Genomic DNA, 24131 nt, shown 5'->3' with positions numbered 1-24131 from the left:
TATTATTGACGTACAACCTTCAACGTTAGCCATTGCCTCTAAATTATAAACACTTCTCCTAAGTCCAATCCTAACTTTAGCTCTAAAATAAAATGGATGATGGATAACTTTAATTTAAATATCACGAATATGGTTTGAGGAGTTGGGGAGTTCTCACCCTGATTCTAAACATGAGCTAAATTAATCTCAACTAAACGTTGTTTATGTGGCAAATGTACAACAAATGTGGTTTTGCATATTACGTATGTGCATTAGTAAATTTTAGAGAATGAGTGAATAAAGAATTCAAAGTAGCACACACTTAACTATTAAGTTTGTGTACTTCTGCCCCCTGTGTTAATTTACACCACGTGTTACACTTCAAGGCACTTTACAGTTTAAGGTTTAAGACCTTACAGAGTATAATTGTATTCCTTTCCGACTTTTAACCTACCCATGCATGGACCATTCTACCCAGTGCAACACATTTTTGAAAAAAAACTTTAGTAAGGAAAAAAATTGGTTCATGTGAAAATAAAACAAATGTCTTTGTTAACATAGTGTTTTTGATGGTGCGCCTGCCACCACAGCACCCCTACATAACTGCAGAGATTGCAAGTGTGGGTGAGTAAGCGTGTGCACACGGCCAGAAGAAGTGAGGTGTGAAATGAAACGCACGCATACGTAGAGCATATCGTCAAAAGATTGAACACACAGGAATTACTTTGTTTTTCATGAAAAGATACATGTCTTGAGCTGTGTTACCACCATTGTTTTCTGATTTTGAGTTATGCTTTTAAATTAATAAACTTGCATTAACAAACATAATGTGCTGTTTGAAGACAGTACTAATGTTTTTTGACAATAGGTCTCTGTACTTTTATGTAGCCTAAATAGTCATTTATAAAAACAGCTGTTTCCAGCTACAATAGTTATTTACAATATTACTAATGTCTACACTGTATTTTTTGCTGACAGGATTTCTACTAAATAGTTTTTCCAACCATGAAAATGTCTCAGAATATGTTATTGCGGAAGTGTGGGGGATGAAAAGCAAAACATGCAAAAACGGCATATTAAAGTGAGCCTTGCTAACTGTGTGAAGAAGATATGTTATAAACCTTTAACCCAATCCACACGTCTACTTCTATGAAACTAATACAAAAGAACATCTGTCTACTAATGAACACGATGAAACATTATCACTCTGTCATCAATTTTTATATAGTCTTGTATTCCCTTGAGTTAACATTAAAATGTGTGTAGCTGGGAAGAATGGAACAAGTTGGTTGAACACTGAATAAGGCTGTTTATTACAAAGTCTAGAATTAATTTTGTTAACAGAAATATATAAACATTTTGAACCCATGGCAGCCCTTTCCAAACACCTCATAAATACTAAAAAAGCATTAAACAGCAGATTGTTTAACTGAAAGACACTTACTACAAAATGACCTAATATTCATGAGATCTGAAAACAAGAGGAAATATGCATGTGTAACTGTGTGTCTTTTTGTGTATTATTGTATACAGTATTTCTGCACATGTATTCACTCAGAAGAAAAAGGTGGATCAGCAAAGGGAACTGATTTCACTCTTGCTGCAGCCCCACTTGCAGCAGGCATTGGACAGACCCACCACCACATCCCGGCCCTTGCGGTCAGCTTTGCGGAGTGCTTCCAGGATCTCCTCAGTGATGAAAGAACGGGTCGGCCTGCTAAACATGCCTTCTGGGTTGTCTCTAGATGCAAAGCTTTGATCCCTGTTCATTTGGAGAAGACTTTCTACCACTGAGTTATGACTCAAACCCTCCGAGGACTCCTCCTGTCGAGGGCTGAATGGGTCCTCTGAAACATCTCCTGCAGCAAAATGGGCAAATAGTTCATTATAAAATCTTCATGCTTTCTCTTATACCTGTAAGTAAATTTGTACTTTTCCATTTGTTTGATTTTATTAAAAGAATTACTGATGATAGCATGGAAAGAGTAATCAGCAAAAATGCCAAATGATAAACAATAGAATGTAACATAAATCTCCCTAAAAAGAAGTCTTTAAGAAAAATTAGGGGGGTGTTTTAAAAATGTAAGATACTGTAAGCACTAACAGGCTAACTTCGCCGTTCACACTAAACATGATCATTCATGATAATCTAAAGTCATCACTGACGTTAAGAACAAATGACACTCAATTGGAAAAATTTTAAAAGAAAGGAAAGGTAAGCAACTGAAAATAAAATCAGTAGTGAATGGTTGAGATTCAGTCACCAGGTTAAAACATACTGTACATGTAATGACCAGATGAATCTTTAGTAGATGTTAATAAGAGACATCACAAAGTCAATAATGGTCAAGCTATTCCTAAAGTATCACCTGCACTCCTGATTGACCGTCTCCATCGCGATCCTCCGCAAGTGAAGATAACTGCCCGGATGAACTCACGGCCACAGAGCTTCACTCCATATGATGGATCCTCCATGGGCTGAACCCCAGCCACCAGAAGACACACGGCCAGAGCCACAGCTTTCCACATAGTACACCACGGAAATAAGGCAAACAAGAAGTGGTTAAAATGCAGATTGAGCTTGCTTTCTGTCTCCCAGTATGCAAGAGCTATGACATTCTCTGTGACCCAGGTGTGGTTTATAAAGGGCTTGGAGCCCTAAAAGAGAGACATGCATACTACGCATGCAGACCTTCTGTGAGAGAACAACAGATTTCAAAGAGAGATAAAGTGAGGGACCTTTATGGAGACAAAAAGCGAACCGAAGGTGGTATAAATACCGAATATGTCAGAGGCCCCTATGAACTAATTGTGTTTCAGCATGTGAAGAAATGTGTCACCTTCAATGTCCCCCAACAAAAGGACTCAGATCCTACTTACATTCAATACATAAAACATTCTAGAGGCACATGTAATCATGAGTCTAGATGGGAAGCATGTTAATGTTAGGCAAAATTGTGGCATGACATGATCTGACAGCATAAACATAACAAACTAAAACTTTTTCTACAGACAAACATATTTGCAGACATAAATTCTATATTGCAGCACTATTCTGTTTACAAAATTACAAAAATGTAAATTATTTTTCAAGTTACCGTATGGTGAACTGACAATGTTTGAAGACATAAAACAAAGCTTTGAGGCTTAATTGCACATGTGACTTCCCCGATACAATTTAACACTCCCACCAAGCTAAAAATAATGCAGTCTAGCACAACAGTCCTATAATAAATCCTCCATCCATGAAAGTAATTAAATTGAGTTTTGCTTCAAACTATTTATATAGGTGTTAATTCAACTGTGCAGTCATTTTGAATGATGTACTTTGCAGTGTTTTTGTTATTGTTTTTTTCCACACATGGCCTTGTATAACCTCTGTATAGACTATTTTATGTTTTTTTCTTGAAAATTGTTTATTTTGTCATCTCTTTGCTAAAAGGTGAACTGGGGGGACTGAGACAGGACTAGTGACATTTTCAAAGTCAGATAACATAGAGGTCTTATTATGAGTCAGGCTAAAATAAAACACATTTATCTGTGTATCCACACAGTCAAAGGTCGCTCGTTTAGGAAATTACAATAGGGAGGATGAATTTGTAATTAATGTGACGATAACAAGCAAACAAAATGGCATTTTAGGATGGTGTCCACTATGACACTCATTAACACAGTGACCTTTGGGGGTCACATGACCTATATCAAAATGCTATGGACCATACCGTTCATGGTAGACACTGTTGTATATTATTTGGTCCCCATACTTCATCATTTGTTTTATTTTCTTTTGAAATTGTATTATTCTTTGTGTTTTTCAGTAAATTGCAGGTGCTTCTTTGAAGCGCCCAAGGTGACCAGAGGTAAAATAACTGTCAAGAGGTTATCCAGGTCCAATAGTATGTGGTTAACACGTGTAATAAGATGAATTGTGTTTTACCCTAAAATATAAGCTAAATTATTCCATGACATGACATAACAGAGACACAAATTATAGAAAACTGTCTTTGTTTCATAAAGGTAGAAGCAGGCTACGTTTCTGAACTTAGGTAAGTGTCGAATAGTACAGTGGCCTTGAGAGCTTAACATGCATGCTGCAACTTAACAAAACACATGCAAATATGCAAAACACAATCAATTCAAGAAAACAACTTCACCAATTTGATAACACAGGCACAGCATTTAGATAATAACAGCAACATGGTGCAAAAAAAGAGAGAGATTAGATAGAACTAAATACAAAACATGCTACAAATTGCACAGACAATGGAATTGTCTATGGGGAGCAAGTAAACACATCTCTATACCCAAATGTGTTTAGCATGTTTGCATTGTGTTTTATCTGTTTGCATTTGTTTTGTTTCGGTGCAGTGTACTGAGTTATTGGGGCCACCATATACAACCTACAGTATATTTGGTACTGTACGGTTGTAAGGATAAAAATACTACCAGAGTTAAATTATTGTTGGTTTATCAGATAAGTCAAACGCCAGATGTCAGATGCATCATCATCAAAGACAGATGGGTATTATACTGTATGTAGTAGTTGTCTTGGATACAGTCACATTGTTGTAATTTTTTGATTTAGCTACAATAACACTATCTGCTGAATCTAAAATGAGCTTAGACTTAGATGAGCCTGTTACTTTCACAGCAAACCATCCGCCTTACTTATATCATTAAATTGTATATGACAGACAAGGATTTTTCGAAAATGGGCGTGGAAGGCTTTGTAGTAAGATTTTGCTGCCCCTGTGACTTTAAGACAATTTGGCAGCGCTCAGCCAATCAGAGCAGCGAAGGGGGAGGGCAGGGAGCGGGTGGGTAGCAACAGTTGCCCTGGTGAGGACGAAGCGCCATAGCCACGGTAGCCCTGGCGACAAGAACCCAGCAACGAGAATCAACAACAACAACTACTGAATCCGCCATAAAAATAAAAGAAGACATTTTACCGGTGGGAAATACATACGTGGAACCAGAGGTGAAGCTATTAACATAAAAGATATATTTCCAGTCCATTAATGCCTCAACTGAATTGTGCTATTGCTTTTTCCCTTGTTGTGTCAGTAGCCATAACAGGCAACTGTCTTCCAGTGTTAGCTGGGGTTAGCCAGCAAGCTAGTCGTCGCAGTGAACATTAGTCGAGTCTGTTTCTTGAATGGGGTGGTTCGTGGCCGTTACTCATTCGGGTAACACTGTATTGTGCCTGCCATGACGACGCAGCCACAGATGCATACTCAAGCAGGCCGTTGTTATGGCGATGTCAAATGCAAAAGGTACAAAATGGCGGTTGCTGTAGAGACCAGTTAGCTTGCTGCTCGTGTTTCCTCGCTAGCGTCAGTGCTGTCACGACAGGCTCGCTGCTGCTTTTAGCTAACAGGACGGGTCATCATTGACCCACACTCGCCTTGTTTATAGTGTTTTAGGGGCAGTGTACGGCTGGTTAACACATTATGCCTCCTCCAGTAACGTTAACGTTACTCGGGTCTCCGGGTACATTACGCTAACTGCCCTGAAGGGAGGCCAAAGTATGATAAGGTAGTCAAGTTTAAAGTGTAAGTACCCAGACAGTTTTAAAGTTAGCGTTGAGGAATGAGCACAGCTGGATCTGGCATCTGTAAAGTTAGGAAAGCTGTGGACATTTAGCGTCTCAGGGGCGTGGTGAAAGGGCGTTTATGCAGGTGTTAAGATTTGATTTCAGTTGAACTTGTTTGTTTGCTGAATTGCCATAAGAGCAACTCTCTCTCTATGTAAGGTTTCTTATTGCTTGCTAGCTATTAACGTCGATCTGGAAATCTAATCTTAATAAACCCCCTTGGTTCAATCTTTTCTCGAAAGATGAACAAAGGCATGAATATACGTTTTTATCTGGGAATTGTAAGTAACGTGTACATGTTATCGCTTCATAACTAGCTATGTAGGACAGAATACATTGCATAATGAATGCATTGTGGTGAGGGATTTTCCCAACTCGTGCTACATGAATATATGAAAGATCACGTTGCAGGTAAGGAGACACCTAACTGGTCGTTTCCCGTCAATACCTCCTCCCCCGCACATTAGCGACATCATCAACAGGTCAACCACTGTTGTACTTTTTAGAAACATTATTGTTACTTATTCATTTACTTCTTGGCAATAGACGATAATGTAGAAACATTTTAATGTCCTCAGGACGTTTAACCACAGTTAACGATCATTAGAAATGAGTATGGTTTTAAGATTAGCATTTGATAGTGGTCTCTATTTTCCACTTTCATTTTCAGAAATCTTACAACAAGCTCTACTTATCTAGTAAGAGTTTACTAGAGCTTTACTTAGAGTGTTTCTAATGTACTTTTTCATGCTGGAGTCAACACTTTTAAATATTAATCAATAACGCTCACTACTTTTGAAATGCTACAGTCTCCAAATTAGTAATCATATATGTAATACCTTCAAAACTCCTACACTATTACAGTGTAATTAAGTCCAGAAAACAACACCTATTGCATATTTATTCAGTGTATTGTTCGTTGTATATTATACATCTTGGAACATTTTCATAGTATGACTTTTATTTACCCATGTGTAACTTGTCACATGTTTTCTTAGGGTGATTCCCAGCTCTTGTAATGGCCACCTCAGGCTACGTAGGTGAGATCCAACCAGCTGCCCAACCCCAGGCTGCTGGTGTTACTGTCACACCGGGGCAACCTGATGCCAGCTCCACTCCTGCAACTGCTCCTCAGTTTCTGGCTGAGATTCAGACTACTGTGACTACTCCCACAGTTGTCACACCCACAGGACAAACAACACCCACTGAACAAGCCGCTTCCATCCCCAGTCAGAAACCTGCAGCTGGTAGTCAAGCCCAGTCTACAGCACAGCCAGCTCAGACTCAATATGTTACTGCAGAGATCCAGGGCTCCCCTACACAGTCTGGAAATGCTCAAAGCACTCCTCAGTATATTGTTGTCACAGTCACAGGTAAAGACTGAACATCACATATCATTATATGCCTTCAGTACTAAAATTATAATAATAATAATAAAATCCATAATAATAAAAATAAAACAGGCCATATGCAATTACAAGCCAGCAGTGTAACGTTCGCTTCATGGAAGCAAAATAATGTTAATGTGAAGATAGTTACTGTGACTTTTTTTACCTTCAGAGGGCTCTCTTCATTCAAGTGACAGTGTATCAGACTCTAGTCCCCCTCCAGCTGTGGTGCAAACAGGAGTTCCCACACAGGTTGTTCAGCAGGTACAGGCAGCACAGCAGGTAAAAAACACACACAAATGCAACATGAAATTAAATATTTCCTTGACTCTTAAAACAACATAGCGCCTTTGTCTCAGCAGAGATCCGTAGTACAAACTACCTCTCAGATAGCGAAGACTGAGCCAGGCACCCAGCTCAGTGTCACCAGTCTACAGCCTGTTCATATCAGCCAAGAGGTAAGTTAAACACACACATATTCACTGACCTTCACACATTTGTGGAATAGAAACACACAGCTTCCATAGCAAAAGGGGATCACGTGAACTCTGTCACATTTTACATTTTACACACTGACTTACTATTAGTCAGCTAATTGTGGTCAAATTTGCCTCTGAATGGCTTCCAGCTCCTCCCCAGCTCTGAGATAACAGCATTAGTCAGGGATAAGAATATAGAAGAATTGCAACTGCAACATGAGATAGGACAGCAAGAGTGCCTTGCCTGGTCATCGGCTAACTACATAAGAGACGGCTGTGGCAAACCCCTCTACCTCCCATTGGATCTCCTTCAGCATTACCAATCACTCTACCTGCTTTCAATGCATGCTGAGAAAGAGACAGGTGCCAACCCTGCAGTCCCCAGCTTTGGCCCAGATCAGCAACCATTGCAGGCTTCAACCATGACTTTCAAAGTAGGTCAGGGACACAACAGAGACTGATGCTTCAGAGTTCAGAAAACAGTAAATCTCAAACGATGATGTTATAATTGGAAAGGAATTGTACAAGAAAGGTGATGTTTGATGTGGTAAAAATAGGGCGGACTTTTGTGTGTCTGTATGTGTGTTCTTTAGGTCCAGCAGCAACTCACACCTGTTCCAGTCCAGCATGTGTACACCAATCAAGTGCAGTACGTGGAAGGAGGAGATACCAACTACACCACCAGCACCATGTTAGCATAAAACTGTGTCTATCAATTTCTAACATGCCCAGGCAGAACTTTTGTTTTTGTTATAGTTTTATTTTTTTAGCAACTTTAGCAAATTTCTATTCCTTCTAATGTATATCTCTATGTCTCTTATCCAGCCGATCCAGCACCTTCCCTTACACTGACACACCCTTGTACACCCAGACCACAGCCACCCAATATTATGATGGTCAGCCAACAGCAGGTTCTCAGGCCTCCACCCCTGGCACACCTCTAACTGTCTCAGTGACTTCTGGCACTACAGGCGCTGTGTCTATGTTTGTGGCACAACCCACCAGTACAGCAGGTGGAGGGGCCACAGTAGTGAGCACCGGTGGCACCACCAATGGGGCAGGTGATGGGGCAGGCACCAACGGTGGCACATCCGGCAGCTATGTTATCCAGGGGGGTTACATGCTGGGAAACAGCAGCGGAGGGGCAGCTGGCAACAATCAGAACTACTCACACACCGCCCGCGCCTCCCCAGCCACTGTGAGTATTACAGAGGGCGAGGAGAGTAGCGTGCCGTCGGCAGACAAGAAGGTATGCAGAGGCGCCAAGCGCAGAAATTTCTTCTCTTTCTGTTCTCATCCCCACAACCCTTTGGTGGCGCTCACTGATGACGTCATAGTTGAGTTTTGCTAAGTGGAAAACACAATTAAAAATGTGGAAATTTGTAATAAGACTAGCAAAGGTGAGCCAAATGTGATATAATATTTATCACAGTAATACTGGTCACGGTAAAATTTGTTGTAGCCTACAGTATTTTTAACTGTGATTTCCTCCTGAAAGAAAACCAAACCATGACCTCATCATTTTCATATCATTGCAGTGCATGTGACAAGGGGCATTTTTAATTTGCCTGAAATGCTCCGGCACTATATGGTCCATCCCAAATTCATCATATTGAAACCCATATGATACTGGTAACCAACCTATGTTTGGCAAACATTCCATCAGTATTCCAGGTCATTAATTCATTGCATACCAAAGTTGTATGCCACGGCACGCAAATAATTGTACTTGTGTTTTCATTCCTGAATGATCAACAGACTGCAAATGGATTTGTTTGTGCTTGTATAATGTATTGATTAAAAGAAGGTGTATGCATGTACAGATGCAAATAAGTGTGCATATGTATGTGAACAAATGCTTTGAGACATTCCTGTTTCTGTCCTAGTTACTGGCTTTGCTAACTGCTCCAGCTGTTTTCTTTTTTTATTGCCTGCGTGTCAGGTACAGTGGTTGCTGGACAACTATGAGACAGCCGAAGGAGTGAGTCTGCCACGTTCTACCCTCTACTGCCACTATCTGCTGCACTGCCAGGAGCAGAAACTAGAGCCTGTTAATGCTGCATCTTTTGGGAAACTCATTAGATCTGTGTTCATGGGGCTACGCACACGGCGTCTGGGTACACGGTAAGATAGGTTATTGGACACACTCTGTATAGAAGTCATAAGAGAACGTATAGCAAAACTCATTCATATTCTTGTCATACACATGTTCCCTGAGTGACATGTCAGAGTTGTATTTATTGACCAGCTTACTAATGTGCTCATTTTTATGTATTTGTCTCTTATATTTGTATCAGTGTTATGTGTCAGTCAGTTATGTGATACAGTTAAACCATCTGTATGTACTGTATAATCCAATGCATATAGATTTTAATTATGTGGACACACAACTTCAGTAAACAGTAAACAATGAATATTTTCAAGGAAAAACTACAGAGCTCTTTGAAGCATTACAAAACGTGCTCTTAGTGTAGGAAGAAGTGTGGGTAGAGATGAAGACAGACAGCATGTGTGTGGGTGAGTGAATTTGACGAGGAGGGGAGAGCAGGCGAGATTGAATGTTTTAGAAATGCTGGGTAATATGGGTTTAAATAATGATAATAGGTATTTGGTTTACTGTATTTTATGCAGTTAAAGATAAACATTGTAGATCAGTACATGTCATTTTGGAAGAGTCCCTCTAAGTGTATACATTTTCAATGGAAAGTATAGGCTTATGTAAAATATATAAAATGCTCCTGACAGTGGCAATTCTAAATACCATTACTACGGGCTGAGGATCAAGGCAGGCTCTTCTCTTCTTCGTCTAATGGAAGACCAGCAACATCTAGCCATGAGGCAGCAACCCTTTTCACAGAAACAGAGGTACACCCATATGTCCCTAGATATAATAAAAAAAAAACTTCTTGTCCATCATTGCACCGCTGTAATATTTTCTCTAAAATATCTATTTTCCAATTTCCATCTGGATCATGTTTCCATCAGGTTGAAGCCTGTGCATAAAGTGGAAGGAATGACCAATGGCACAGCGGCAGGAACAGGCCAACAGCAGCAACAGCAGCAGGGGTCAGGGCATGTGGACATCAGCACCCAGGTTCAGCAGTATCAGCAGTTCCTCGGTGAGTTCAGTGAACAGAGAGCAACAACCTAGGTATCAAAGTATTCACCAGATGATGAAAAATGGTAATATTGAAAATCCAGTATATAATTACAGGTTCTACTGATTACTACCTGCTTTTTATCTGTAAGTGTTCAGTATTCATTTGTCTTGTGTTCCAGATGCATCCAGACCTCTCCCAGAGTTCCCAGACATTGACCTCCAGGGCAAGTCTCTGCCAGAGGGCATTGAGCTGGAGCACATAAAGAGTTTTCAGCTTCTGTACAGAGAACACTGTGAGGTAAGTGACTGAAAGACATCCATTAGCTGACTGGCACTGAATGTTTATCTTAGGGAAAAGATAGGTTAAACACAATCAGTCAATATTAAAAGTTGACACTGATACCTAAGACCATGGTTTTCTCACTCTATGTCAGCCCCCTTGTTACCTGACAATCTGTATGTCACCAGTTATTCATTAACAGTGAAAGTAAAAGTCACAAACAGTTTCCATGTGTTCTTTTAGGCCATACTGGATGTGATGGTTAATCTGCAGTTTACCCTGGTAGAGACTTTGTGGAAAACCTTCTGGAGGTTCAGCCAGAGTCAGGCTGGAGATGCCACATTGGCTGTGTGAGTGGCCAACACTTACAGGCACTTACAGGTATTGCGGTATAATTTTAGACAGTATATGGGTAATTAAATTAATTAAATTGTGTCTTGGCAGTCATGATGAGTCAGAGAAGCGCCTCCCCAAGTCCTGCTTGGTGTTGCTGTGCAAGTATGAGCCTGTGCTGCGCTGGAGCCGCGACTGTGACAACAGCCTGTACCAGGGCCTGGTGGAAATACTCATCCCTGATGTCCTCAGACCCATCCCCAGTAAGGCCATGCAATAGGCGTGAATCCATGTACTGTATGTGATAAAGCACAACGGGTTTCAAGCAAGAACCCCTTGCTATCTTAACTGCGATGTACAAAAATTTGTGGCATTCACAAATTTTCTTGTACTTCAATTTTTCTCTTAGGATAAATTCTCAAGTGGATTCTAGTGTAGATTGCTATCTAGTGCTAAACTCTGCTCTAACACTCAAAACTGTAACATCACTTACAATAAATTGTAATGCTGTCTAGTATCTGATTATTGTGCTCTTGACCGAATCACATAGACTATTATTCATGGAGCACTTTGCCTTCGAAAGGTGTTTAGTATCTTCATGTAGCTTGAGCCATTATGTCACCATCCTGGTCACTGAATGATGTACTATTAACATTTTTAATCGGCTTCTATGACAAGTAGCAGACTTAGTTAAATTAGTTCAGTTTCAGTCTTTGCCCATTTCAGCACTGTCAGCAGACAGTGTTTTTTTTTTTTTTTTTTTAAACTGTCATATGACTTTTTTGTGAATGAAACTTTCCCACACATGTACCACAAGTGTTATGTGGTAATTTTAGAACATTTAGCTCCTCATGAAGAGGTGGCACTTATCAGTCTGAAACAATTTACTGTACAAGACTTTGATGAATCATGTAGCACACAAAAAAGTTTAAAAAATCTTGCAGTGGCCTTTCACCTAAAAGAAACAAAGCAAAAAATGATTGCACAATAAGTCATATTACTTAAACTTAACTTACAGTTGACATTAAGGGCACACCTTAATGTCAACTGTTGTTTCAATTTCACTTTACTTTAAATTTTACTACTTCCCTCCAGACTGTTGCCAAAGTGTGACCTTAATCCTGGGTTTCTGGTTTCTATGTAAATTGAATTTGAAAAAAATGTAAAAGGCCAAGAAAACTGTTTTGCAGACAATTTATGTGAACCAGGTTTTTGAAAATCTGTTATCTAGGAACATAATCAGGGGATAATACATTTAACATATAGTAAAATTACTAGTATTAAAGTCTCACATATCTTTTTTACTGTTTTGCTCCAGGTGCCTTAACTCAAGCCATCCGCAACTTTGCCAAGAGCCTGGAAAGTTGGCTGACCAATGCCATGATGAACATCCCTGAGGAAATGGTCCGCATTAAGGTAGACTCTTGTTGTATTAGCTTGTAGTGAGTGGAACAACAAGTTTTCTGAGCCGATCTGTTTTTCAGGTCTGCAGGATCAGCCATTAGGCCATTAAAGGCTTTTATTGAGGCAGATTTAGAAACTTACAAACAACAGGTTGAAATCTGGTACAAAACTCTAATGCGTCTAGGATTTTTTGTGATATTTCTTTGTGAGTAGGAGCTAGAGATATACATATTTATGTGAAAAACAGTACAATTCTGTGCATCATGCTGCTCTTTGTGCTCTCTCAGGTTACGTCAGCCAATGCATTTGCCCAGACACTGCGTCGCTACACCAGTCTGAACCACCTCGCCCAGGCGGCACGTGCTGTCCTCCAGAACACAGCTCAGATCAACCAGATGCTCTCCGACCTCAACCGTGTCGACTTTGCTAATGTCCAGGTTGGTTTAGTCCCTGTATTGTGTGTGCTGGCAGATGTCTTGACGTCTTACCTTATATTGTTTATTGTCTTACTTACTGTATCAGCTTTCAGGAAATGCAGGACAACACCTCTTGCTTTTTCTAAGAAACTCTCTTTTCATTTCCTCTGGCAACTTAAAGTTTTAAGACACAGAACATTGTAGTGCTGTCCTCTGCTGGTACAGCTAATGCCATGTATGACTGACCCTTACTGACACATTGCCCTTATGCTGTCTACCCATTGCAGGAGCAGGCTTCATGGGTGTGTCGGTGTGAAGACCGCGTTGTCCAGCGGCTGGAGCAGGACTTTAAGCTGACCCTCCAGCAGCAGAACTCCTTGGAGCAGTGGGCTGCGTGGCTGGATGGTGTAGTCTCCCAGGTCCTAAAGCCCTACCAGCAAAGCCCTGCCTTCCCTAAGGCTGCTAAGCTTTTCCTGCTGAAGTGGTCCTTTTACAGGTGTGATGTGACACAAGTTGGCGATTTTCCTGCATGATAGTAAGAGAGGGCACGAAACAGGCAAAATGATTTTCAGCAACCCTTTAGGTAAACACGTGGTTAAGTTGAATCATTGAGAAATCAACTGTGAGTTGACTCATTCTGGTCACAGTGGGGAACTGAACACACTTCTTGTTTGTGGTTAGAGAATAAGTTTCGGAATATACACTACATGTAACAGTGATTCAATTCCCTCCACCCCTGTTCTCCAGTTCCATGGTGATCAGAGACCTGACCCTTCGGAGTGCAGCCAGTTTTGGTTCTTTTCACCTTATCCGCCTGCTCTACGATGAGTACATGTACTACCTGATAGAGCACAGAGTGGCCCAGGCTAAAGGAGAGACCCCCATTGCTGTTATGGGAGAGGTACCCCAACACATAACTACTGTAAATTAGATAAATAAAGTAAGTCACATTTACAGTACTAACACATTTCCCTCTTGTCATTAGTTTGCCAGTTTAGGCCGGGGTCTAAACCTCCTTGATCCTGACAAAGGTAATTCCACTCTGTATGGTGTTTCTGTTGTATCTCTATTATCTCTAAATAACGTGGCCCTGTTCCAAGCTTTGCTTCTAACTAACTCAGTTACTCTTGTGTATACTAGAAGAGGAAGAGGAAGAAGAGGAGGAGAGTGATGAGGAAGGTCAGGAGCTGAGCCTGCCCTCAGATGGGCCCGTGCTAGGAGAGGAATCTCTAGAGCCGCCGGCCAAGCTGGCCAGAACTGACCAGAGAGTCCTCTTCACCACTGGATCAGCTGACAACTAACCACAGTCACACTGCTAGATGTGGGTGATATTGATTATACACACACAGTACAAAGATGTACATACATGTACAAAGAACGCTAATTTATACAACTGACCCATCTAAATAGATCTTGTAAATGTGTGTGCACATTCTCGCTTCATACTGTAACTGTCCCACTTGTTTACACACACACACACACACAAAATCGAAACACACAGTCATTCAGTATCTGCTACCTGTATGGTACAACCATCTGTTGCAAATGGTCAACATACATTGGCAACGCAATAGGATGTGGCTTCAAGAACCAGAGTCTCTAAATGCAAAGAAAAATGCAGAACATTTTACCCTTCAGTTGTTTGTAAAAATGAACATGTTCTTTCCTCTCTCTCATTACTTTGCAACCTGTAGCCTCACTCTCTCGTCACTGAGAAACTTTGGCTCACCCTCAATCCTCTTGACACCGTCACTGCCGTATCAAAGTGATCTTGATAATACTGTGATGAACGTGTCTAAAGGTAACTACTACAGGAGGAGGGTGTGAAGTGAACCTTTTGCAGGGAATGGTCTCTGAGTTTAGTGGTTACTAATTATTTCAGAAACAAACAGATGTTTGGGATTTTGGGTGAGTTTGTGCTGTGTGCCTGTGCGTTTTCGGTCTGCCTGAATGAGCACTGTGGAAACACTGCTCCGCTGTTACGTCTGGAGACTGACTGAACTTGCTTTTCCACGATGGTGTGTGTATGTTCGTGTCTGATTGTGTGATTGTGTGTGTTTTGGCAAACTGTTCTCTTCTGCAGATATTTTCTGAAGCATTCAATTCTCATTGATTTGGGAAAAATGTGTAGATTTCCTGTTTGATTTTATTTGCCTGTAAAAAAAAAAACTCTTGTGTTCTTGGAGTGCCTGTCACAGCTGCTACACACACTTGTAAAGCTAAAGCTACGGCTGTTGAATAGGGGCTCCTGTTAGTTGCTGCAAAAAAAATCCTCTCTTTTGTTGAACAGGTTCTATGAGAGAGGTACTGTACGTGTCATACATTTCTGTTTAAAGTGCTTCATTCCTGTTATCTAAAAAGCTCCTTTGTTGCCACATTTTCCTTTGATATGTCATTTTCTTGCCTTAAATCAGTATATTGTTCCTTGTGTGTGTGCCAAACCTGTTTGCTTTAATCCCTGAACAAACTTTTTAAAAATTGTTTTAAGGAGGACTGTGCCTGAGTAAGAACGGTAATATATTCTACTGTATATTTATCCACTATTTTGTTGTCACTAAGTGAACCTCTTGTGCAGTGTATGGTGCTGTGTTGTCACACATTGTAAGCAACCTTTGTGTGCATTATTGATTTGTGATTGTACATTCAGTTATCAATCCTATATCACATCTGATGACGTTTCCACAAACAGGCTAACGTCCTGCCTCTTTGCACAGACTGACTATTGTCTTTAAAACTCAGACAGAGTTGATATGATCTGTTTTTTCATTTCTTTGAAGTCTTGAGTGTGTTGTTAATGGTGGTGTGCAGGTGTCAGATTTCGTGTGAAGGCCTCCTACTGCTCGGTGTGATTCAGAGAAATTGGTGAGAGGTGGGAGATCTGACAGGTCTTTCTGCACAGTCCTCCACTGACACCCATCTTCCTCCACTGTGCTGTCATCTCACTGCGTTTCCGCCCTCCTGCCAATGGCTTTGTTTTGCTTTGAACATTCGTATTCTTAAACACTGTTTGTCTAGATTGGTTGTTGTAAACATGTCACCTTTGGATTTTTAAATTCAGTGTCTTTAAATTAGCTGATGTGTACGTGTCTTCAATAGGCACTGCCAGCCTCAAACCAGCACATCATCCTTTATATGGACTCTAATGCTACCACAGCTGAGTACATATCACTCCAGTCTTTTAACAATCTTCTGCATATAGAATGGCCATTGTTTACTTAGTAAGAAAAAAATGTTTAGTCATTTTTATAGTGCATTGTTTCTTATGTACAAAACAAATGGAGATAAAAGATGTTCAGTGGCAGTGTTTTCTGAATTTGGTCTGCTATAAGTATGACTGTGCCTTTGGAGGTGGTAGAATGCAATTCAGATGTTTTTAATTTTAAAGATATCAATTAAATAATTTTTAAAATTGCACTTTACTGTTGCAGATTTATTTTCTCACAACTGAACTGTCCATCATGGGTATCAAAACTGCTGGTCACAGACTTCAGTACATCAGTGTTTGCAACCTTGCTGGTAAATGTAGCCATAATCCTAACACATATTTCTCCTTTTTTGAAACAGATAGTGACTTCCTGTTACCGACAAACACATTTTCAAAGAATTTTCTGTAACCACCTTTACTGCACAACATACGAAAAATTAGGTCAGAGCTGAAACCACAAATGCTTTCAGTCTTTTTTTGTAAAACTAAAAAAAAAAGCTTATCTGTGCAGGATTGTGCAACTGATGAAACAGAGATCAAAGTTAATCCAAGCTATAATTAAGGAAATATAAAAGTAAACTAGTATAAGTACAAAAAACTGTGTATTTACATGTCACCATCATTGGGTTTCTGATGTTTGGGAATATCTAAGCCACATAGACATGGCATCTTCTGACAAGTGTCTTAATTTGAATCACCATTATAATGTTTTTATTTATCTCGGGTGTATATTCACTTTTATATTAGTATTATATTTAATTATTTGTCAATATAAAAGATCTATCTTCATGGGCGTTGGCTGAATAATTAGAGAAAGCTCAATAGTGACATCTAGTGGTTCCAACAGTGCTATCGCTTCATCCAGTAACTACAGAATACTGTGTTTAAGAGTAAAATAAAATGAAATACAGCAAAATGTTCAGTACACATTTTAAAGTAATTAACATTTGCCCCTTTTTAATAGTATTGCTGCTGGTGGTCATTTATAACAACATCAACGCTGCTGCCAACGGCAGAATCACAGCTGCTGTTCAGTAGAAGAATCATACCTGATACATCTCTGTCAGTCAAAACCAACAGCCTTAATGTATATTGCTGAGTATATGTACATGCACAATATATCTTCAGGTGGGACACATTGGAAGACTAAATAACATAATTTCATATGCAAACACCGTCTTTTTCTTGTTTGCAATCATAAAAAACTAAATATAAAGCAACAACATGCATTGTTTTTATATTTAACAAAAGTACAGAATAGTTTGAATGCAGCTTTACATGACAAGTCCATTGTAGAGGAGGGGTGACAGGACCTCCCCAAGGGAAAAGACCACACTTTAAAGTCACTACATGACAAGGAGATACACAGCTGCTTCAGTAGTGCGAATGCCCGCTAGCATTATGTGTTGTTTTTTGAGTTTTTCAAGCAGTGTGGAATAACAAGGAATACTTACACCAAGCTGACCAAATATGAAAAGCATTTTTCTTTGCACTCTCGACTGTCCACAGTGAGCCGGTGTTTTATTTTTGCCAAAAAAAAAGAAGAGGATTCAGCTTCTGCTTCCAAGATAGATGTTTTAAGAAGCCAAAAAGGTGCCTGAACTGAAGACTAATGTGATAAAAATGCAAATAGAAACAAAACAAATAGGCATAAACTGATGTAAGGTGAATCATTCCTGCAACCTAAGAGCTATTTAAAAAACTTGTCATTCAGTCTTTAAGGAAACCACGAAATAACATGACCTTTCATTGTCTCACTCACTGAATAAAAACTCTTGTGTGAATATCTGAATGTAAAAACAGATTCACTGTTCACTTTGTCTTTCAAAGAACTCACAGCTTTACATCTCTGAGAATACTTTCACATCATTACACACAGCTCAGGACGTGTGAAGCAGCTGAAGCTGTTCTGCAGCTAATTAATAGAGCATTTTTCTGATTTATTTCCTGTACCATACACATGATTCTTACTCTAATAGTTCTTGAAATTAATTTGTATTAGTAGTATAACACAGCAATATGAAGTGAAGTGCTTTAACAGTAGGAGTCTTAAGAAAATACTAAAAGAAAGATAAGTTATATGTACTGTATTAGCATTTCACGGCCTCCATCTTTTTAACAGACTATATAAATGTGGCACTGAGAAGCTCTGTGAATCAGCCATGATGGGATTTTCTCCTCTCCTCTACACCAAGTACTTAATTTCACATCTTTATTAAAAAGTATCCTGGTCATGTGTAGTGGCGAGGAAGGGTTTCACCTGCACTCACAACAAATAAGAAATAAATAATAATACATTTAAAGAGTGTAGATCTTGGCCTGAAGTCCATGAACTTCCCCTTTGTCGTGTCTTCTTGATTCCCTCTGCACCACACCTTCTGCCATCAACTCTCACTGTGTCTAAAAGAAAACGCAGTGAGAATGAAAGGAAAGCAAAAACCACTACAAACCACTAATCAATCAACTTCTTTCTATGAATTTGTAATACCGTATTACTTTCTAATAGAAAGTCTCCTTAAGATGCAGCACATGGCATGATACCACGCTACTGTGATGAAAACCTGTACGAACCTGTCCTTGCTGGGGAGTGGTTGGTGGACCGGGGGCCTGTCCCGTCTGTCCATAGTATGCAGCCTGCTGCCTGTAATACTCTGCCCAGGCTGCACTGTAGTCTGGCTGACCTCCTGTAGTGGATGATGCACCCCCTGCTGCTTCTGGGGCTGCAGCTGGTGTCGCAGGGACGGAGCCCCCTCCCTGAGCTGCAGGTGACAGACAAAAAACAAACATAGGCTATGGTACATATTATTATTATTATAGTAATTATAATTATAATTATTATTATTAGTAGTAGTAGTAATATAGACTGTCTAGACAATTCAACTGTTCTCTTAAGCTCTATCTTTATATTTTTAGTAATGCTATATTTTAGAAACACCTGACTGGAATTTCATTACCTCTGGCACAAACATCTCTATGGACTCATGCATAAACCAACAAATCTATTTATCATTAGTTACAGATTATGTTCTTTGACAGCCTCACCCATCCTCTTGTAATACTCCTCCCATGCTTTTGTGTAGTCTGGCTGGCTTCCTGGTGTCTGTGCAGGCTGGGTCTGGTCACCTGATGTTTGGGCACCTCCAGCTGGGTTTGCAGGGTACTGGGATGGCACAGCCCCTGATGGCTGCTGGTAGTACTGAGCGTAGTAGGCTGCCCAGGCTGCGTTGGGGTCATTCGCTGCTGCCTTGCCTAGAAAAGATGCAGGGTGGAGGGGGTGAGGTCCTCATAGGGTGAGGGTGAGCCCCTGCTACTGGCCTGGAGACCGGGCTTGGAGACCAGGGGGGAAACAGAGATAGGGTTAGCCAATGCTACTAAAGGCAAAGTCATCTCATTACAATATTTCCACCAGTACTCCTGCTGATCTTCCCAGAATTAGAAAAAAAAATCCATTGATCATCAGAAAAGACTAGAAGATGTACAGTAAACACACAGCCTGGGATGTAAGTACTTTGGTACAGTTGGTTTGATTAAAATGCTAAAATGAGAACAAATAAAAACATGACAAGAAGGTTAAACAAAGATGACTCACTCGGGTCATTGGGTGCCTGAGGCTGCCACTGCTGGTAGGTGCTGCTCCAGCCCTGAGGAGTGTACTGATGGGGACCTGGAGGACCACCACTGAAGACAAAAGAAATGGTTTAGTAGGTAAGACTAAACAGACAGTTGCACATTAGCTGTAGTTACTTACTGTGGTGGCCCAGGGGCCCCAGGCGGCCCAGCATTATATGGGTTGGGATTGTAGGGACCCATTGGACCAGCAGGACCTGGCCCACCTGGCCCGGGGCCCACAGGACACAGAGGACCCTGAAGCAAAAGATATAATCACACATTAAACTGTCTGTGTCTAATAGTCTATAACTGTGTATGAATCTGAATGGTTAGCAGATGACCGTGACTAAAAATAATAATGTCATGTACCTCAATCTTCTCCTCGATGAGCTGCTTGGCGTGGTCGATCTGCTGAGGGGAGCCTCGGATGATGAACAGCTTGAAGTTGGGGTCACCGCTGGGTGGTGGCTGTCGACAGATTTCAACAAAAGCCCCCGTCTGCTGGTTGACTGACTTGACGTTCTCTCCTCCGCGGCCAATCACGAGCCCACATTTGTGGGCAGGAATAGAGAAAGTCATTTCCCCTCCAGGTAGACCCCAGCCGCCTTGTCCCCCCCCTCTGCCCCTGTTGCCTGCAGGCATGCCTGGAGGACCTGAAGGACCCTGTTAATAGAAGTGCGAAAACCACATAACTACAAATAGCCTCAGGCCTGTTGCCATGCATTTACAACTATCTGCAAAGAGGATGTTTTACTACATTTTAGGTTTTGAGCATGATTTAAAGTGAGACAGCTGATGCAGGTGTGAGAGTGACTCATACCACCTGTCCCTCGTCCCTGACTCTGATGCTCTGCAGTAGATCATTGATGATCTGGGCAGCATGTTCACAGTGGTCTGGAGGACCACTAATATGGGCAATTTTATCTGGACCAGTTCCATCATCTGAAAAAAGAAATAAAATCTGCATTAAGCTAATATTATTGATAATGACTTCCACTTAAATTACTACTGTGAATGGTTCACTTGTAGTGTAGAACCAATTAATAATCAACACCCAACTGAGGAAAATGTTTCTGGTCTGATGTTTTTATAATCCTTGATTTTCTATTTATGTAATAGGTCACATCACCAAATCATGTGGGTCTCACCTTGTTTGAACTGTATCCTAACTCCAGCATCATTTTGTATTTTCTTGATCATCTCTCCATTGCGTCCAATGACAACACCAACAGAGTGTCGGGGAACTGGGATCTGAGTGGAAGACAGACGTTTTTTTTAGATTTGATCTAAAGACAACTGATCCTGTTTCTATCTTGTACACTCACATCCATGCCTCCTCCCATTCGAGAGCCCAAGTCATTTCTTTCACTATAGCCACCGTGATCTCGCTCTCTCAGAATCTCATGCACCATCTCCTGGGCTTGCTGAAAAGGAAAACATAATGATAAACATGTCTGCTCAGCAGCTTAACACATTTATTTCTAATTTAATAGAAATCATTTTCCTGATTTCCTGTATGCACCTGAACTTTGTAGGGTTCTCCGATAATGCGCAGGGGCTTGTCCACATTGGGTCCCTGAGAAGCATCCTGGATAAGGATCATCTTCACTCCTGCACGCTCCTGGAGTGTCCCACAATCAAACACTCTTGTTATGTCCCTATTTACTGACACAGCTGGAGGTTAAACATATATCTTCTTGCTCTTTTTATAAACCTTTTTCAGACTATAAAGATAAACTGTAAAACTACAAGTGTAAAAACATGCATACATGTGTAGATGACAGTTTTTAAATAAGCCAGACTATATGTAATGATGTACCTGTAGCTGTTTGATGGTCTCTCCTCCTTTGCCAATGACAAGTCCAGCCTTTCCAGCCGGGATCATCATCTCATGAATGGTGCCATTTTGGCCATTTGTTGACTCCTGATAAGAAGAAGGGGGTGTACCCCTCCCTCGTGACACTATTTCATCCAATAGCCTCTTGGCTTTCCTAGCCGGGAAAGAGCTGAGCAGTTATTTCACATCCATTTTACAACACAATCAGCTGATACACTTGGAAGGGGCACTGATCTAGAAACTATATTTTAGTGTGTGATAGTGTTTTTACTGGCCTGCCTAATTATTTCGAAATTTCAGGTCAGGGTGTTATGATGATGGTACGTGGTTCAATTTCTGCATAATATTATATTATTATATTATCACATAGTAGTCAATATTTTTGTCTTGCACTTTCTTCTTACACAACGCAGTCTGCTGTATATTTACTGGCCATTTCTGATGCTTCCACAAAAAAAAACAATAACGAGCAAATTTGCATAACGTGAAACTTACTGTATAGATTCATCTGAACCTGTGAGAGAGACGCTTCTGTCTGGAAGGCCTCCACTGTCTAGAGAAACAAACAGGTGTAGTACATCAGTAGCATCAAATGGAAAATTAAACTGCAAACTATCATGAGACTTATAAATAAAAACTATTTTGGCTAACTCCACAGAGGAACCAACGGTACCTTGAGCAATCTGAACCTTACAAGCAGACTCCTGTTGAATCTTATTGATCTGTTCACCACCACGGCCAATAACTGCGAACAACATGAAAGACACTTCTGTGTGTTGTTGGCAGGTCATCTATTTGTCTTTGTATCACAGGAAATGAGCAGCATCATTGTACAGTATGCAAAAACAGCACAGCGCTGCACTCACTGAGTCCCACCATGCTGTCTGGAACACTGTACTCCTCTGAAGTGGAGGCAGGCCTGGGACAAATCAGCAAGCGAGTAGGACACAGGGGCAATCAACCAGGTTATTATATAACATTTTTGTGCAGCCTTTTTAATTCCATAACACACGATTAAATAAAAACTACACAATCTCACCTTTGCTGTGCCAGAGCAGCTAACTGTGCACCAATAGCTGGAACAGAGAAACCATCACAGATGCAGAGAGTGAGAAAAATAACAGGTTTTGGATTACTGATTGACTTTGGGATGAGAATATGACACAGAGGAGGTGAAGTGTGGGCAGACAAGGGTAAAGGGACAAACCACTGGAACAACGGGAGCGCTGTATTAAATACTGTCACTGCGAGTTATAAACAGAAATGCACACACACGCAGAGAAACCCATGAAATAGCTGGAGGAAACTCACACAGTGCTTTAGCTGAATCCAAGTCACTCTGTGCAGCCAGTTTCTTGCTCTCTGGTTCATCTGTCAAGTGAGGAAGATATAAATAAAGATATATATGCTGTAGTTTGGAGTGTGTGCTGTGTGCAAGTGGGGACAGCACGAAAATACATAATTGCATCTACACCATCAACCATGAGATTCAGAGGTGGCTAAGTCGGCTCTACCTGCATCCTCCAGCTGTCGCTTCTGTGGCGTGAATGGAAAAGCATCTGATGCAGTGTTGTTGTTCACAGGAGGAGCAGCATCACCCCCAATCTTAGCTGCAATCTGAAACCCAAGTTAAAATTCACAGTGACTGGAGTGCATTCATGTGTACAGGGTGGCCAAAACAATAAAAACACCTCTTCATATGACTAAATGCTCACCAATACGAGTTACAACAAGCAGTGACATGACCTACAAAGCTTTAAGAAACATGAAGCCCGTCTGTGGGTGAAGGTATGTGAGCAGTGTCAGCTGTCAAGCTAACTATTTAGCCTTCCCTGCCACCAAACACGCTCCTGGCTCATCCCTCACCTGTCGGGCCCGCTGCACAGCGTCCGCAAAAGCATCTTTTTTGATACCTCCTGCTCCGTTTCCAAGAGCTGCCTGCGCGCCGAGAGGGGTCCCGGACCCAGAACCGGGAACCGTGTTGTACTCCGACATGTCAGCGAGGTACAGGCGAGAGACAGTGAACAGAAACCCGGTATCAGAGATGCGCAGTGGGAAGGAAAGTCAAGAAAGGGACGGGGTTAGGAGAGCGGTGGAGACACGACGGCAGCCGGGAAGGTTCAGTCGCGTTATTATTGTACGTCATTGAGAACTGATAACAACAACAACAACAACAACAACAACAACAACAACAACAACAATAATAATAATAATAATAATAATAATAATAATAATAATAATAATAATAATAATAATAATTAGTCAATCGACAGAAAAGATATTTTTATAAGATTAAGAACTTGGAATCTTTATTAAAGCACTAAAATCAAAACAGTCTGATCAGTATACAGAATGTTGGATTGGACTTATAAATAGCAGTGCATTAATATTTCTTCACTAGAATAATGATAAAGCTGGGAATGTAATCAATTTCTATAATTGGCTCTGGCTAGAATTTCACACTACCAATAAATAAAGTCTTTTTACATCTGATGAGTCACTACCCTC

The 24131-nt window shown here is 40.6% G+C and overlaps 3 protein-coding genes across 13 annotated transcripts; 1 reads left to right on the top strand and 2 right to left on the bottom strand.

The window, feature by feature from the left end:
* Positions 1 to 1208: 1208 nt before the first annotated feature.
* LOC113160146 (relaxin-3-like) lies at positions 1209 to 3695 on the bottom strand. Its single transcript, XM_026357223.1, has 2 exons — positions 2349 to 3695; positions 1209 to 1838 (listed from the first exon to the last, which is right to left on the bottom strand). Exons 1-2 carry the CDS (start codon positions 2506 to 2508, stop codon positions 1552 to 1554), a joined length of 447 nt encoding a protein of 148 aa, XP_026213008.1. The 5' UTR covers positions 2509 to 3695; the 3' UTR covers positions 1209 to 1551.
* A 357-nt stretch (positions 3696 to 4052) lies between these two features.
* Positions 4053 to 16386, top strand: rfx1a (regulatory factor X, 1a (influences HLA class II expression)). Of its 9 annotated transcripts, none has more exons than XM_026356702.2 (20): positions 4053 to 4957; positions 6571 to 6945; positions 7133 to 7242; positions 7323 to 7418; positions 7589 to 7873; positions 8033 to 8130; positions 8265 to 8688; positions 9382 to 9563; positions 10185 to 10304; positions 10425 to 10558; positions 10719 to 10837; positions 11063 to 11169; positions 11264 to 11415; positions 12471 to 12568; positions 12844 to 12993; positions 13260 to 13468; positions 13720 to 13873; positions 13958 to 14003; positions 14113 to 14293; positions 14667 to 16386. In XM_026356702.2, exons 2-19 carry the CDS (start codon positions 6591 to 6593, stop codon positions 14271 to 14273), a joined length of 3000 nt encoding a protein of 999 aa, XP_026212487.1. In that variant the 5' UTR covers positions 4053 to 4957; positions 6571 to 6590; the 3' UTR covers positions 14274 to 14293; positions 14667 to 16386. The 9 variants fall into 9 exon arrangements, with proteins under 9 accessions (XP_026212487.1, XP_026212495.1, XP_026212463.1 ...); XM_026356685.2 differs by lacking the exon at positions 4053 to 4957 and adding exons at positions 5260 to 5514; positions 5890 to 5983 and having other exon boundaries at positions 14113 to 16386; XM_026356710.2 differs by having other exon boundaries at positions 9388 to 9563; positions 14113 to 16386.
* Positions 16387 to 17132: 746 nt separating this feature from the next.
* LOC113163718 (far upstream element-binding protein 2-like) lies at positions 17133 to 23712 on the bottom strand. 3 transcript variants are annotated; one of them, XM_026362597.1, is made up of 18 exons: positions 23490 to 23712; positions 23138 to 23240; positions 22935 to 22994; positions 22663 to 22699; positions 22490 to 22542; positions 22297 to 22368; positions 22119 to 22176; positions 21606 to 21792; positions 21309 to 21407; positions 21112 to 21210; positions 20935 to 21037; positions 20607 to 20728; positions 20156 to 20449; positions 19926 to 20041; positions 19767 to 19855; positions 19220 to 19426; positions 18749 to 18936; positions 17133 to 18577 (listed from the first exon to the last, which is right to left on the bottom strand). In XM_026362597.1, exons 1-18 carry the CDS (start codon positions 23616 to 23618, stop codon positions 18569 to 18571), a joined length of 2025 nt encoding a protein of 674 aa, XP_026218382.1. In that variant the 5' UTR covers positions 23619 to 23712; the 3' UTR covers positions 17133 to 18568. The 3 variants fall into 3 exon arrangements, with proteins under 3 accessions (XP_026218382.1, XP_026218391.1, XP_026218399.1); XM_026362606.1 differs by having other exon boundaries at positions 21606 to 21777; XM_026362614.1 differs by lacking the exons at positions 17133 to 18577; positions 18749 to 18936 and having other exon boundaries at positions 19305 to 19504.
* Positions 23713 to 24131: the final 419 nt, after the last annotated feature.

The sequence above is a fragment of the Anabas testudineus genome, chromosome 8, assembly GCF_900324465.2.
Source record: "Anabas testudineus chromosome 8, fAnaTes1.2, whole genome shotgun sequence".
NCBI lineage: Eukaryota > Metazoa > Chordata > Actinopteri > Anabantiformes > Anabantidae > Anabas > Anabas testudineus.
The sequence above is the reverse complement of the archived record's forward strand: the minus strand, read 5'-3'. Positions and strand labels throughout refer to the sequence as shown.